This window comes from Ictidomys tridecemlineatus, chromosome X, assembly GCF_052094955.1.
Source record: "Ictidomys tridecemlineatus isolate mIctTri1 chromosome X, mIctTri1.hap1, whole genome shotgun sequence".
Lineage (NCBI taxonomy): Eukaryota > Metazoa > Chordata > Mammalia > Rodentia > Sciuridae > Ictidomys > Ictidomys tridecemlineatus.
The window spans coordinates 84,414,065-84,430,410 of record NC_135493.1 but is presented as its reverse complement, the minus strand read 5'-3'; the positions used below and the strand labels follow the sequence as shown (position 1 = coordinate 84,430,410).

Below are 16,346 nucleotides of genomic sequence, written 5' to 3'. Positions count from 1 at the left end.
GTGAGCAAATTCCAAACAGGATACAGTCAAAGAAACTCACACCAAAACCCTTTATTTTCAAACTTCTGAATGCTTACGACAGAAAAAGATACTTTGAAATCCATCAGAGATAAAGAAAAAAAAAACCTATATGGAATACCAAACCAGTGACAGCAGTTCTGTCATGGAGATCATGCAAGGAAAGAACAATCAACTCAGAATTATATACCCAATGAAAATATCCTTTAATAATGAAAAGGAAATCAAGACATTTGCAGAAGGGAAACTAACAATTACTGCCAACCTGTGTATCCTAAAATAATGGTTAAAGGCAGTTCTCCATTTAAAAAATGGGGCTGGGGGGGCTGGGGTTGTGGTTCAGAAGTGGAGCGCTCACTTAGCTCGTGTGAGGTGTTGGATTGATTCTCAGCACCACATAATAAGTAAATAAATAAATAAATAACATAAAGGTATGAAACAAACAAACAAAAATCTGTTCTAAAAAAATGGGGCTGGATGTGTAGCTTAGTGGTTGTGTGTGTGCTTATTAGCATGTGTAAGGCCCTGGGTTTTATCCCCAGAACCAAGAAAGAAAGAAAGAAATGGAGATTTTTTTTAACACCATTTCTACACAATCTCATAAATATGAGAAAATAACTCATTAATTTTATTAAGTTGGTGTTACCCTGATCCAAAAACCAAAGTACAAGAAAGAATCTTATACATTAATGTCTCAGAAAAATAAATGCAAAAATCTTCAACAAAATATTGGACAATCAAATACAGCAATGTAGAAAAAGATATACTCTGTGACCAAATAGAATTTATTTCATGTATAATTCAGTATTCATAAAGTAATGTACTTTACAATATCAGCAGGCTAAAGAATAAAATTCATGCCAGGTGCAGTGGGATACACTTTTAATCTCAGCGGCTCAGGAGACTGAGACAGGAGGATCACAGGTTCAAAATCAGCCTCAGCAAATTAGGGAGTCCCTAAGAAACTTAGCAAGACCCTGTCTCTAAGTATAATATTAAAAAAGGGCTGGGGATGTTGCTCAGTGGTTAAGCACCCTTGTATTCAATCCCTGGTACCAAAAAATATAATAATAATAAAAAAGTTTTATATTGCCGATTCATTAAATCATTGTAGAAAATCCAACAACTCATTTACAATAAAAACTGTTAGCAACCCAGCAGTAGAGGGTAATTTTTTCAAAACCACAACAGTTTATACTATAACTTCAACTAGCAGAATAAATAGAAATAAAACTATTTCCAGACTGTCGTAATAGTGTGTAGGGGTTTCCAAAAATCTACAAAACAACAATAACAACAACAACAAACCTTCATAGAACTATAGAACTGGTAAGTCCCAGGATACAAGATCAACATACCATTATCAATTTTATTTCTGGATCCTAGAAATATACCCGTGGAAACCCAAATTAAAAACGAAATGCTATTTAAAATGACTAAAAAAATGAAACACATGTAAATTTAAAAAACACGCACAGGACTTATATGCTAAAAATACACAAAAGTTTAATGTAGAAATTAAAGAATACCAAAGTAAATGGAGAGACATACTATGTCATGGCTTGAAAGAATCAGCATCAAAAAGATATTAATTCTTCCAAATTGATAAGCCATTTGATTGCAAATCTTATCACAATCACAGCAATTTTTTGTAGATAAAAACAAGATTATTCCAAAATATGTAGAAAAACTAATAGATAATTTTGAAAAAGAAGGAAAAAATTGGAGAAATCATTCTACCTAATTTCAAGATTATTGAATACAGTAATCAGGACTGCAGTATTGGTAGATGAAGAAACACAGAACAAACAGTGGAATGAAATGGAGAACTCAGAAACAGACTTCCATAAATATTACCAAATGATTTTTGACAAAAGTGCAAAAAAGGAATTCAGTTCCAAGGATGGATTGTTTGTAGTGATTGAATATCCATAGCTCTGACTTCCTGTACCCCAAGAAAAAAATGAACCTCAGCCTGTACACCTTAATCAAAACATAAAACTAGGAGCTGGGATGTTGCTCAGTGGTAGAGTACTTAAGTGGCATGTGCAATGCCCTGTGTTCAATCCTCTGAACGAGAAACAACAACAACAACTTAAAACTAAATGGTTGGCAGACTCAATGTCAAAAATGAAAGCTATAAGATTTTTAAAATATAACAAGAGAAAAATCTTCAGATCCTAGAATTTGTGGGAAAGTTCTTAGAAATGACATAAATCCACAGTCCTTACAAGGAAAAAAATCAATTAAGTGGACTTCCTCGAAATTCAAATTTTTGCTTTACAGAAGAATATTCAGAAGATAAGAAGACAAGCTATAAACAGGAAGAAAATATTTGTAAACCATGTATCTGACAAAGGATATATGGCATATATATATATATATATATATATATATAAATTCTCAAGATTAAACATTTTTAAAAAGCTAGAAGGAAAGCAAAAATTCCAATTAGAAAATGACAAGAGACATTTCATCAAAGAAGATATATGGATGGCAGATAAGCACATGAAAATATATTCAACACAAGCATTAAGGAAATGCAAATTTAAACTACAATCTGATATTACTACACGCCTGTGGCTAAAAACAATTAACAGCTGGGCACAGTGGCACACGCCTTTAATCCCAGCGACTTGGGAGGCTGAGGCAGGAGGATCATGAGTTCAAAGCTCTAAGCAACTTAATGAGACCCTGTCTCAAAACTTAAAAAAGTAAAATAAAAATAAAAAGGACTAGTTATATGGCTCAGTAGTTAGGCACACCTATGTTCAATCCCTGGTAACATACCCCTCCCCCCCAGAAAACAACAACAAAACAACTAGCAGATACTGTCAAGGATTTGGAGAAGCTGGATCACTCACATATTGTTGAATGGAGTGTAAAATGGTAATCCACTCTAAGAAAGTTTGGTAGTTTCTTTTTAAAACTAACATGTACTTACTATAAGACCCAGCAATTGCACTCTTGGACATTTGTTGCAGAGAAGTGGGAACCTGTGTTCACGCACACACACAACTTGTACACAAATGTTTATAGCAGCTTTATTCATTATAATCACAAACTGGAAATGACCCATATGTGTTTTCAGTGGATGAGTTATGTATAAATCAACTGCAGCACATCGATGCTATGGAATAGTACTCAGCAATAAAAAGAAACAAACTATTGAAACACAAAACAGACTGGATGTATCTCCCAGGCATTACTCTGGTGTGAAAAAAGTCGATTCTCAAAATGTGACATATTGTATGATTCCATTTTCATAACATTGAAATGATAAACTTACAGAGACAGAGAGCACATTAGCAGCTGTAAGAGTTTAAGGTGAGAGAAAAGAGATTAGTGTGATGTTAAACAGGGAGTATGAGGGAAATCTTTGTATTAATGCAATAATTCCATATCTTGATTGCTGTGGTGATTTATAGAGACATCCTCATGTGATAAAGTGGCATGTTATTATACTATATTTGATTTTGTCCTATATTATGTCCATGTAAATATTTGAGGAAGTAGATGGAGAGGGGTACATAGAACCTTCCTGTACTATCTTTGCAATTTTCTATGTATCTCTATTTCAAAATAAAAAGAATTCTAAAAACTTTATAAAGTAGTGCAATTAAGAAAATATTGCTAAAAGTTGCTGGACACCAGCTGTACTTGAGAAATCATTCCATTAAATATTGTTGCCGCTATTGAACACTGGACTGTGGATACTGGCCTTGTTACCAATGCCCACCCTGGAAATTGCATTTTCTTGTGACTTCTGCTCCTACTACCAGAACTAGGACAATGGATTCCATCATTGCATTTTTTAATCACTCAGAATAAGTTAGGTGGGTGTTGTGACTGCACAGTGAAAAGTTTGATTCAGCAGGTCTGGAGTGTTCCAAACCCTGTGCATTCCAAAACAAAAATGTCTTGTACAAAGAAAGGTCTGGCTCTTGAGCAACTTTGGGAGGTAACCTCTAAGCCCTTGGAAAATATTCTGCCTGATTTGAGTGTCTTTGTTTGCCCAGGGCCTTGAGCCACATCAGACTGTTTATACTAACAAAGTTTTATGGTAGGAACTTTGGGCTTTGGGGTATTAGTCTGGAGACTGAATAACTAACTCAGGTGCTTGGGGATTAGCCGACTGACCCCCAGTAAAAACCCTAGGTACTAAGTCCTGGGTGAACATCCCTGTTGACAATGTTCCTTACATTTTTTTCACATTGTTGGGAGAATTAAGCACCAACCATACAACTCCTTTGGGAGACAACAAATGACAATTCATGTCTGGTCTGTCCTGTATGTACCTTTTACCTTTGTTGACTTTCATCTATATCCCTTCATTACAATAAAGCATGTCATATGTATATCACTTTTTGTGAGATCTATGAGTCTTTCTAATAAATCACTGACTTTGAGAGTTGTCTTTGGAAGCTTGCAGCACTGGTAAATATGAGATCAAATTCTCTTAGGTGCCAAGGGGATGTGAATATTCTGGCCTTTGTGGCATTTTCAGTAGCAACTGTTCTGTAATATAAAGTATATGCACTTGTATTAGCTTACTGAAATGTGAACTCCTAAAGCTGAGCATGGTGGCACACTCTCCTGTAATCCTAGTGACTCTGGAGGCAAAGGCAGGAGGATTGCAAGTATCAAGCCAGCCTGGGCAATTTAGCAAGATCCTATTTCAAAATAAGAAATAAAAAGTGGGTTGGAGAAGTACCTCAGTGGCGGAGGGCTTACTTAGCATGTGTGAAACCCTGGATTCAATCCCCAGTACTGCAAAAATAAATAAATAAATAAAGTGGGGGAGGTGCTGGGGATATAGCTCAGTGGCAGAGTGCCCCTGGGTAAAAAAAAAAAAATCCCTAAAAATCAACAAGACAAAGACAGAATACCCAAATAAAAAATAGATAAAAGACTTGCACACACACTTCACTAAAGAAATTTAATATGTCCATTACTGTGTTCTGCCACACTAATTCCAGAAGCATAAATAAAACACAAAAATGTCCATAAATATGCATCAGCCTGGGAAAATTTGAAAAAGTCTTATAATATGAGGCACTGTAGAGTATGTCAACCTTACTTTTGGGCACGTGATGTTTTAGAAATAAAACACATCACGCATTAAAATGAGAATAGCTGGGTGTGGTGGCACATGCCTGTAATCCCAGCAGCTCAGGAGACTGAGACAGGAGGATCAAAGCCAGCCTCAGCAAAAGCTAGGCGCCAAGCAACTCAGTGAGATCCTGTCTCTAAATAAAATACAAAATAGGGCTGGGGATGTGGCTCAGTGGTTGAATGCCCCTGAGTTCAATCCCCAGTACAAAAAAAGAAAAAAAAAAGAAAGAAAGATGAAAAAAAAAAGAATATGTATAGAGGTGTTTTGATTGAAGTGGTTTTTGTAGATGCCCCTCCTCCTCAAAACCTTATGACTTATATGAATATCTGTGAGGGGAAATTTGCATTCTTGTTCACACCCATTGTGGAATATTATGCAGACATTTAAAAGAATGAGTCAGGTTGATGTTGTTAAATGATGTAAATCAGATGCATAAAAGTTTATGAAATATCTTAATTCTTGTAAAACAATGAAACATAGCTTTTTGAAGTTAGAGCTATGTCTGGCAGGTGAAGATAGAAGTGAAAGAATAGAAAGCAGTAAGCAAAAGAATTCAATTTAAAATATTTATGGCATTTCTATAATCCTTTTGATGTAAGATTTTTCATGTATTTATTATGCATAAAGTGGTAAAATCTTAGCAACTTTCTCAAGATGATGTTTACATAATGTCTACAATATTTAGATAATATTTGAAGCTTTAATAATAAATAGATTTTATAATGACAATGTAGTATTTGTATAATGAAAAATAAGTTAATTGATCCCAGGAAAAATGTCTCTTGGATTTCTTGCTTTAGCAGTATGATTCATTCATTCATCAAATTAATATTTATTGAGCATATAAAGTGTTTCAGGCATTGTTGTATATTCTGAGGATGCAAATGAATAAAACAGACAACAATCTATCTCTCTAAGCAGTTTATATTCTACTGTAGAGAGAAGGGTACAACTAGAGGAGATGGAAGAGAGGAAGGACTCAGTTTAAGACCTGTTATTTTGAGTACCAGAGGGATCCAATTGGATAAGTGAGGCAGGCAGTTGGATTAGGGATCTAGAATTCATAGGCCATGTCAGGACTGGAGATACAGATATGGAAGAAGATAGTATATAAAATGGTGTTTCAGATCTCCTTTCCAGAGTCTGATCACGTCTCACTGCAGACACTTTACAGAGGAAGTGCTGAGGAAAAACAGGCAGCTGACAGGGGAGGTTGCTATGCAACAGATGAGGAAAGTCATCCAGCCAGGCAGAATTGATGTTGGCCCTTGGGGACCAAATGCTGCAGTCCTTCCTAGCATTAGCTTCCTTTCGTATGCAGTCTCCTGGCAGGAGCTGATGCCAGAACAAATGGGAAGTGTACAAAGATCTGCCTTGGATTCTGGCAAAGTATCAGTTCGGTTTGAGTCATCTCACATGTGTCTACGTTTTCTGGCTTTTTGAGCCTCTCCAGCCATCCTGGAAGCAGAGTAGCCTGTGTGTCCTTGAGCAGGACCCCATTTTCTGTGCTTCCCACTCTGCATACTGAGAAAGCAGGCTCAGAAGTCAAGTGACCCAAAGGGGTTCAGCTGCCAGGGACAGAGAAGCCAGGCACTCCATCTCTGGAATTCTGAAGCCCAGCCCAGCTTCTTTCTGCAAGACCACAGCTGTCTCAGGCCTCAGGCCTGGAAGGAAGCAGGAGGCCATTGACTCTGAAGCAGGGCTTGCCATGGCACAGACACACAAGTGCCTGACTTGTGTGTTCCGGGAAAACGTTGGGGGGCAGGGTGATGCTGTCACTCCTAGGAAAGAGTCTTGAGAGTGGGAGCAGAGAGAGGGCCCAGTGTAGGATCCAGTCCTACCACATAGAGCAGGCATGGTTCTGGGTCTTGAATGCAGAGCCTGAGCTTAGGCCTCCTGGAATGCAGCCCTTGCTTGTTTGGGGGCAGATGTAGGGGTGGGGGTGGTCTGTTTCTCAAATGGAGGAGGGAAGCTTGCCTTGGTCCCCAGGCCAGCACAAGCAGAACAGAGGCTTTGCATTCAGGAAAACCCATACCCAGATTTTGCATTTCTATTTACTGGCTCTGTGACCTTGTGTGGCCCATGCACCCTGTGCCTCAGCTTCCCTGGTCTGTAAAATGGGGAGGCTCCCATCCACCTTCCAGGGCTGCTATGTCAGGAAAATAAGCCACCACACTGATCCTGCTGTGAGGTACAAGCTGTGCTTTTCTCTGCCCACTCCCCTTCCCCTCACAAAATGTTTCCATGGCTGGAGCTGCAAAAAAAAAAAAAAAAGGCAGGAGGGAAGCTAGTGTTCTGAGCCTGGGCGCTAGTGAGGGGGAACATGTAAGTCATGTGGCGGGCATATATTTTACCTCTTTCAACAGTGTATCCTCTGGCCTTCCCTTTCCTGGGTTGCAAAGTAAATGAACTCCAGGGGAGGCCTAGCACTTGTTGCAAATAGAGACCCCCTACAGAGATACCCTCAATAGAGACCTAAGCGGTACTCTGCAGGCGGTAGAGAAGCCAGCAGTTCTGACCCTGGGGCCTTGAATAGGGGAGGGGCAGAATAGAGACGCATTGCGGAAAAGGTAGGGGGCCGATGTGTGGGGCTAGGGGTGGGACCAAGAGGCTCAGCGCATCTGTTGGGGGAGGGGATGTAGAGGAAGGGGAGGAACTGCTGTACACTGTCGACCTGGTTGGTGGTGGGGTGGTGTGTTGGCAAAGGGGTGGGACCTTCTTCCAGTGCACATGCGCGTCGTAGTCTCCAGGACGAAGCTTTTGTTGGGAAAGCAGGCGGGACTCTTATTTGGTCGGTTAGCTCTTGCGCATGCGCGCGGCGTCCTGAGGCGGTGGGTGGTATATTAGGCGAAGAGGCGGGGTCGTCTAAGCTGCCGCGCTGGCATTTTCTCCTGGGTAAGGAGAGAGTGCGGCTGCTGAGAGCCGAGCACAGCTATCCCGATCCTCTGAGTCGTGAAGAAGGGAGGCAACGAGGGGTTTGGGGTTGGGGCCTGAGGCAAGGTGAGATTAGCCCCCAGACCGGGCATCTGCCCCCTGGTGCGGGCTCCCCATTTTCTGCCCCCGACCCCCTTTACCTTGGATTCGGAACCCCTCTCCATTGCCTGACTCCCCACATCCCCCACCCGCTCTTTCCTGATTCGAACCCCCGTATCACCCTCGGAACCCCTGACCAATCCCTGCCATCGTTCCTCACAGAATCCTCACAGATTTCTCGATCTCTGTCTGTACTGTTATTCTTCCTGATTCGAAACCTCCATTCAACTTCCCGAGCGCGAATCCTATCCTAACCCGAACCCTGATTGGGAAGCTTCTCCCTGTCAAGCTTCTAGAGATCCAGAATCTCCATCGGGACGCCCGCTCACTTTTCCCGCTCCGTCCCTCCTCACATCCAGCCCCTCCTCCGCCCCCACAATCAAACCACGCGCACGCACACCCCTCATTTGGGCCCTCCGTGTTTGCCCTCGGTGGTATAACGCCCAGCTCCTCTTCCACAACCCTCAGGCTCCGCTCTCGCCAGAGGGACAGGAGCCATGGCTCAGAAAATGGACCGTGGTGCGGGCCTCCTCGGCTACCAGGTGAGATCTCCGCTCCCCACCCCACCATTTCCCGGGCAGACACTCCCCCCGCCCTCGGGCCCCACGGGTCGCCCACACGCCAGGATCCGATTTTGCCCTCTTTTCGTGCCTAGACTCCTTCGTCTTTCAAATTCCCAGCGTTTATCAAAGGGGGGTGGGGCGGCCCTTTTCAGCCATCAGTCCCTGCTCAGAGAAAGGGGAGACCCTGTTAGTAGTCAGGGCAATCTGCCCAGAGAATGCGGGTTGGGTAAGGAACCATTTTTTTTTTTCCACAGTCCTGACGCGTGTGGAGCAGTCTGTCGCCCCCTCCCCCAACCTCCCGCCTCCACCCTCCCTTTCTCCCGCATTCCCCCCTTGGGCGACCCCCCTTGTGCTCCTCAACTCCTCGCTCCGCCTCGCGTCCTAAGCTCCCTCCGCAAGCCCCACTGGCTCTTCCCTGAGCCCACTCCTCCGTCCCTCAGCACCCCCCTCCCCACTCGGTTAGCGCAACTCTGCACGCTGCCCCGCCCCTCGTCTTGCCCCTGCGTCCGCCCCCTCCACCCGTCCCAGGTTCTGCACCCGCCCCGCCCCCCTTCGACCCTAGTCTGCTCCCTAGGTGTGTCCCAGCCTCTCCAGGTTTTGCACCAACTGCCTCCTGCAGCTCCCCTACTGCGCTGCGCCCCTCCTCCTGCTTCTGAGGCCCAGACATTGAATTTTTTCCCCCTGTATTTTGCAGGCTGAGGCCTCTGTGGAAGACAGCGCCTTGCTTATGCAGACCTTGATGGAGGCGATCCAGATATCGGAGGCTCCACCTACCAACCAGGCCACAGCAGCTGCCAGCATGCCGAATGCTAGTCCCCAGAGTTCACAGCCCCCAACTGCCAATGAGATGGCTGACATTCAGGTCTCAGCAGCTGCAGCTAGGCCTAAGACAGCCTTTAAAGCCCAGAATGCCACCACAAAAGGCCCAAATGGTGTCTATGATTTCTCTCAGGCACATAATGCCAATGAAATGCCCAACAATCACCCTAAGGCAGCCTTTAAGTCTCAGAATGCCACCCCAAAAGGCCCTAATGCTGCCTATGATTTTTCCCAGGCAGCAACTACAGGTGAACTAGCTACTAACAAGTCTGAAATGGCCTTTAAGGGCCAGAATGCCACTACTAAGGTGGGCCCAAACACCACCTACAATTTCTCTCAGCCTCCTAATGCCAGTGAGGTGGCCAACAACCGGCCTAAGACAGCCTTTAAGGCTTGGAATGATACCACTAAGGCTCCTACAGCCGATACCCAGAACCAGAATGTAAACCAAACCAAAATGGCTGCTTCCCCACCTGACATAGAGACAAACCCAAGTATCTCTGAACCTGACGGTGCAGCTGCGCAGACATCTGCAGATGGTTCCCAGGCTCAGAATCTGGAGTCCCGGACTATAATTCGGGGAAAGAGGACTCGCAAGGTGAGATCCCCGCTAGCTTCACTTTGCTTTGGGTTCTCTCCTTTCTTCTCTGAGGTTCTTTTTTTCTGAACAAGTGTATGTAATTGCCTGTACTTGGCTAGGCTGAAGGGGATGTTAAGGTGAATGTTTATTTCTGTCCGCTGAGTGCCCACAGACTAATGGAGAGTTAATACGTAGGCATGTTGACAGCAGCCACCATGTTAAGTCATTTTACATTTTGAGAGCAGCCACCATGTTAAGTCATTTTACATTTTGATAGCAGCCACCATGTTAGGTCTTGAGCTAGGCCCCCTCACACAGGTTATCTCATTAAATCTTGAAAATACCTCTTACTATCTAGGGATCATACTTGAGTTTTACAGAGGAGGAAATTAAGTCCCAGAGAGATGAATTGACTTGAATGATTCATTCAGGATGATATAAGCAGAGCCAGGAAGAGTAAGCCTCAAGCCTCCAACCTCGGGTTGCTTTTGACCTGATTTAGAGATGAAATTCTTAAATGGAAGACAGGGAAAGACAAACCTCAGACTCAGGGTGACCAATGGCCAGTGGTCAGGTGGCTGTCAATACAGGTGAGGGTTTAGGGGACCTTCCTGGAATAGATAGGGTAAGGATATAGGACCAACTAGTTACCCTCAACTTTTCTTCTCTCTGATGTTGCAGATTAATAACTTGAATGTGGAAGAGAACAGCAGTGGGGATCAGAGGCGGGCCCCACTGCCTGCAGGGACCTGGAGGTCTGCACCAGTTCCAGTGACCACTCAGAACCCACCTGGTGCACCCCCTAATGTGCTCTGGCAGACCCCATTGGCTTGGCAGAATCCATCTGGCTGGCAAAACCAGACAGCCAGGCAGACCCCACCAGCACGTCAGAGCCCCCCAGCTAGGCAGACCCCACCAGCCTGGCAAAACCCGGTCGCTTGGCAGAATCCAGTGATCTGGCCAAACCCAGTGATCTGGCAGAACCCTGTGATCTGGCCAAATCCCATTGTCTGGCCTGGCCCAGTTGTCTGGCCAAACCCACTGGCCTGGCAGAATCCACCTGGATGGCAGACCCCACCTGGATGGCAGACCCCACCTGGCTGGCAGGGCCCTCCAGACTGGCAAGGCCCTCCTGATTGGCCGCTACCACCTGATTGGCCACTGCCACCGGATTGGCCACTTCCTACTGACTGGCCACTGCCACCTGACTGGATCCCTGCCGACTGGCCAATTCCACCTGACTGGCAGAACCTGCGACCCTCACCTAACCTGAGACCCTCCCCCAACTCGCGTGCCTCACAGAACCCTGGTGCCCCACAACCGCGAGATGTGGCCCTTCTTCAGGAAAGAGTAAGAGCTATGCCTTCCCACTCACTTCTCTTGCTTTTTTATGTTGTTGTTGTCTCCCATTTATAATGAACCAAATTTTCTGCAAACATTAAAGCTTTGATGATTTTCTTTTCTCCTCTCAGGCAAATAAGTTGGTCAAGTACCTGATGCTTAAAGACTACACAAAGGTGCCCATCAAGCGCTCAGGTAGGCATCCAGTGCCCTCTTCCAGAGATTTTCCCTGCCCCTCCCTTTGCTTTATGGTCATCCCTTTGCTTATATGTCCCCTCAATTTCATAGCTAGTTCTTTATTTTCTACCTTTGAGGACATTAGCTGTATTATCCTCAGTAAGGCTGGCAAAGGGGTTACTGCTCTATGGCCCTGCTCAGCCCAGGTGCTCCCTTTTCTCTCCTTACAGAAATGCTAAGGGATATCATCCGAGAATACACTGATGTTTACCCAGAAATCATTGAACGGGCATGCTTTGTCCTGGAGAAGGTGAGAAGGCAGCTCTGAGGGACAGGAATGATGGGGAAAGTCTTGATTTCAAAGATTCATAGGGTTCCTACTGGGAATTTAGGGCAGTCACACAGGGAGGTGATTGACAGTGTCTGGGTAAATTTTGTGATAAATTTTGTAATTTCATAGTCTGTTTTCTTTCCCCTATAGAAATTTGGGATTCAGCTGAAGGAAATTGACAAGGAAGAACACCTGTATATTCTCATCAGTACCCCTGAGTCCCTGGCTGGCATACTGGGAACGTAAGATGGGAGAGGAGGTGGAACATGGCCTTTCTCAGTGATGCTTTTTTTCCGGGAATTTCAAATAGGTCAGGGTCCAGGATTCAGGTTCACATAGCAGGTCATGGGCAGAGCTGGGATATAATTCTCTCCTCACTAATGAATGTTGGGGAAGCTAGATGGGTAAGTGGTCTGGGGTCTCTCTGCTGAAAACATGTTCTTTTTGTACTCTTTTAGGACCAAAGACACACCCAAGCTGGGTCTCCTCTTAGTGATTCTGGGTGTCATCTTCATGAATGGCAACCGTGCCAGTGAGGGTGAGTGACTGGACTTGCAGCTGGGGGTTGGCTACAGCCTGATTTTCATGCTCATTTTCTGTGCCTTGTCTCCTCTTGCCTCCCATTGCAGCTGTCCTCTGGGAGGCACTACGCAAGATGGGACTGCGTCCTGGGTATGATTGGGCTCTCTCATCGCTTGCCTGTTTGAATCATCCTTTGGCAATAGAGGATGGTCCCAGGATTGCATTAACCTGGTGGTCTGGGGGTTTGGTTTGGGAAGAACCAGAGCCCAAGGATGTTACCTGGGAGGATGGGGAAATAGTCCTGAACTCTCTGCCTTTTTTCTCATCTCTGACCTTGTGCTAGAAAGCTCTTCGCTTTTCTTTGGGCAAAGTCAAGTAATTTCTGATTATAGATTCCTTTCTTTTCATTTTTTAACTGTTAGGGTGAGACATCCCCTCCTTGGAGATCTGAGAAAACTTCTTACTTATGAGTTTGTAAAGCAAAAGTAAGTGATGCCTAAGGGGTCTTTTCTGGGTATCATGATTCTGACTGTGTGATGGTCTGCCTCAGAAATCCCCTTCTAAGCTCATTTCTTAACTATACCTGTATGTAAGCTCACAAAATATGTAATTAGGAGTTACTCCTTGAGGTTGAATTTTTCTACAGCATAGTTGTTTTACAAGCAAAACCTGTCCTCCATCCCCATGGTAGACATTTCCAAGCCTAGGGCAGGCAGAGACTTTTGTACTGCTATATAATGATGGCAGTGATCCTATCTGGGGGCTCACTGAAATGATTACAAGAACCTGGAGCTAGAGCTTTGGTAGAGGGGTGAGGTTAGCGTTGTCCTCTGTGTGACCCTAAACAAGCCTCCTGTGCACCTCTGAATGATTGCGTACTATAGAATCACTGGCACAGGAATTCAGAGGTCTGATTATTAAAGTGTAAATAACCTGATTGTGTTTAGGAATGAGTCTGGTAATAAGAGTTGCTACCTGAAATCAGGAGTTTCAAAATCTGAGGTTATTGTGCATTGGTGGACTACCACTCTCTTTGGGTAGGTAGACACAAGACTTGTTTGCTCTTTCAGATACCTGGACTACAGACGAGTGCCCAACAGCAACCCTCCCGAGTATGAGTTCCTCTGGGGCCTCCGTTCCTACCATGAGACTAGCAAGATGAAAGTGTTGAGATTCATTGCAGAGGTAATGGAGGAACTGCTCCAGAATTGATAGGTTAAGGGATGAGGTATCACTGGCTGGGAAAGGCCCAGATTAGGAATGAGATCCTAGGTATGTTGTTGTTGTTATGTAAGCAATAACACAAATTTAGGTGCTTAGTATGTATTGGATGCCTAATATATAGTAACTAATACTGTTATGAGTTTTGTATTGTTTTCTTTTTTGGTCAGGTTTTTTTAGTATATTTTAATTTTTTCCAAGCTTTATTAAGGCATAGTCGGTAAAAATTATATATATTTATGGGTTACCTGGGTTTTTTTTTAAACGTTGGCTTTTTTTGTTTTTTTTTAATTGACTAATAAAAATTGTACATATTTGTGGGGTACAATGTGATGTTTTTATGTATTTATATATTGTGGAATGGTTAAATAAATCTAACTATCACCTCACATATTTACCATCTTTTTTGTGGTAAGAATGATTAAAACCAGCTCTTAGCAATTTTCATATATGTAATACATTAACTATAGTCATCATGTTATACAGTAGATCTCCAGAAATTATTCATCCTATCTAACAAAATTCCCACTGCTTAACCAATATCTCCCCATTCTCTACTCTACCCCAGACCCAAGCATCCACCTTTCTATTTTACTTCTATGATTTTGACTTTTTTTTAAGATTTGACACATAAGTAACATTATATAGTATTTATCTTTATGCCTCTGAATTATTTACTTAGCCTAACGTCCTCTAGCTTTACCCATGTTGTCAAAAATGTTAGGATTTCTTTCTTTTTAAAGGCTAAATACTATTCCATTGTGTGTATAGACCACCTTTTTCTTATCCATTCATCTATTGATGAACAATTAGGTTGATCCTATATTTTAGTAGTTATAAATAGCTTTTATTTGTTTTTTTTTAATGTCAGGTTCAGAAGAGAGACCCTCGTGACTGGACTGCACAGTTCATGGAGGCTGCAGATGAGGCTTTGGATGCTCTGGATGCTGCTGCAGCTGAGGCTGAGGCGCGGGCTGAAGCAAGAACCCGTATGGGAATTGGAGATGAGGCTGTGTCTGGGCCCTGGAGCTGGGATGACATTGAGTTTGAGCTGCTGACCTGGGATGAGGAAGGAGATTTTGGAGATCCCTGGTCCAGAATCCCGTTTACCTTCTGGGCCAGATACCACCAGAATGCCCGCTCCAGATTTCCTCAGACCTTCGCTGGCCCCATCATTGGCCCCAGTGGCACAGCCAGTGCCAACTTTGCTGCCAACTTTGGTGCCATTGGTTTCTTCTGGGTCGAGTGAGATTTCAGGTAGGTATATTAATTTGGATTGGGGAGTTATGGATCTTGGAGGGTATAGGGTTGATGGGGTTGTATATATCTGCATAAGCTAAGATTCATAGGAAATCCTTGTTGGGGAGATGATGGAAGTATAGGAAAGCACTGTTTGATATTTATGTTACTTGTTATTTGATATATATCATTAATTTTTTTTTTACTTTTTCTTTCTTGTGTTCACAGATATTGCTCATCGGTTGCAATAGTCTTTCCCCTGAGTGAGGCTGAAGCCTCAGATTCCTTCTAAACACAAGCTATCTAGAGAGCCACATCCTGTTGACTGAAAGTGGCATGCAAGATAAATTTATTTGCTGTTCCTGTCTATTGCTTTTTTTTCCTTGTGTGCTGTCAAGTTTTGGTATCAGAAATAAACATTGAAATTGCAAAGTGAACTTGATGTGCTCTGTTCTTCTTTTTTCTGTTTTTTTTTTTTTTGTATTCAGGGAGAGATCAACATATTTAATGTGAGAGGACATCAGCTCTAACCTGAAGGGTGGATCAGCTTTCACCTTTGAAATGTGGGAGGATCCAGCTAATGGATTGGGAACCAAAAGGAAGGAACCATAGTGCACACAAGAGACCCAAGAATAATGTAGTTTATTCAGTAAATATCTCAAAAACGTGTAGATACACTGTTACATGTCCTGGAGTGATATTGAGAGAGAAGAAATGAGGGAGAACTCCAAGTAATGACAAGGTTCAGAGTGGGAGTTGAAGGGGAGAGATGAATCAGTAAGTTGGTTATACTGTCCATGTGGGAAGTGAAATATCTCCAAGGATGGAGATAGGAGTAGGAGTAAGAACAGTAGGAGCCACGTGCCAAAATCAGGAAGAAAATATACCCATAGCCACATTGTCCATGCCTCCTCCCATCTCTGGGAATGCAGCCCAGTTAGCCTATCCCTCTAGGAAACCCTCATCATTCCTCACCCCCACAGAACCAGGCTTTATCATAGAGACAGGGTTTTATGGACAGTGAAGGAGGACTTACAATGGCCTCTTCTTTCCTGCAGGGAGAAAGAGGAGCCTTTGTTGTATAGAGAAGAAGGATTAAGTAAGACAAAGCTCCAAAGTTAGACAGCCTTTTGCTGTGACTGAACAGCGACCTGGCTTGATTACTGAAGGTCTGTGCTGGAAGCAAGGCTCTCCCACTGAGAATGAAATTATGCCTAGACCACAACTTAAGAGTTTCGTGGTATCTGGGCATGAAGACAAGGGCATAGGCAAGAGCTTCTGGCATAGGAAATGAGCAAAGGCAAGTTGACCCATTGTAAAAAGCTCAGTAATGGGTAGAGAGTGTTCAGAGCTTTTTCAGGCTTTCAGATGATGTTTGAATTCTAT

General features: G+C 43.4%; 1 protein-coding gene across 2 annotated transcripts in view; it reads left to right on the top strand.

The window, feature by feature from the left end:
• Maged1 (MAGE family member D1) overlaps positions 1-15,397 on the top strand; it is a 106,398-nt gene extending 91,001 nt beyond the window's left edge. The window contains exons 1-13 of one of the 2 annotated variants that reach the window (XM_005341913.4): positions 7,915-8,134; positions 8,636-8,709; positions 9,425-10,147; positions 10,811-11,479; positions 11,602-11,665; positions 11,878-11,957; positions 12,129-12,220; positions 12,437-12,516; positions 12,608-12,650; positions 12,923-12,985; positions 13,571-13,685; positions 14,593-14,978; positions 15,189-15,397. In XM_005341913.4, coding sequence (XP_005341970.1) covers positions 8,665-8,709; positions 9,425-10,147; positions 10,811-11,479; positions 11,602-11,665; positions 11,878-11,957; positions 12,129-12,220; positions 12,437-12,516; positions 12,608-12,650; positions 12,923-12,985; positions 13,571-13,685; positions 14,593-14,970 — 2,352 coding nt within the window. In that variant the 5' untranslated portion in view covers positions 7,915-8,134; positions 8,636-8,664 and the 3' untranslated portion in view covers positions 14,971-14,978; positions 15,189-15,397. Of the gene's footprint in view, positions 1-7,914; positions 8,135-8,635; positions 8,710-9,424; positions 10,148-10,810; positions 11,480-11,601; positions 11,666-11,877; positions 11,958-12,128; positions 12,221-12,436; positions 12,517-12,607; positions 12,651-12,922; positions 12,986-13,570; positions 13,686-14,592; positions 14,979-15,188 lie in introns of those variants that run through there. The other variant, XM_021721177.3, reaches the window with a different exon arrangement.
• The last annotated feature ends 949 nt before the right edge of the window (positions 15,398-16,346 follow it).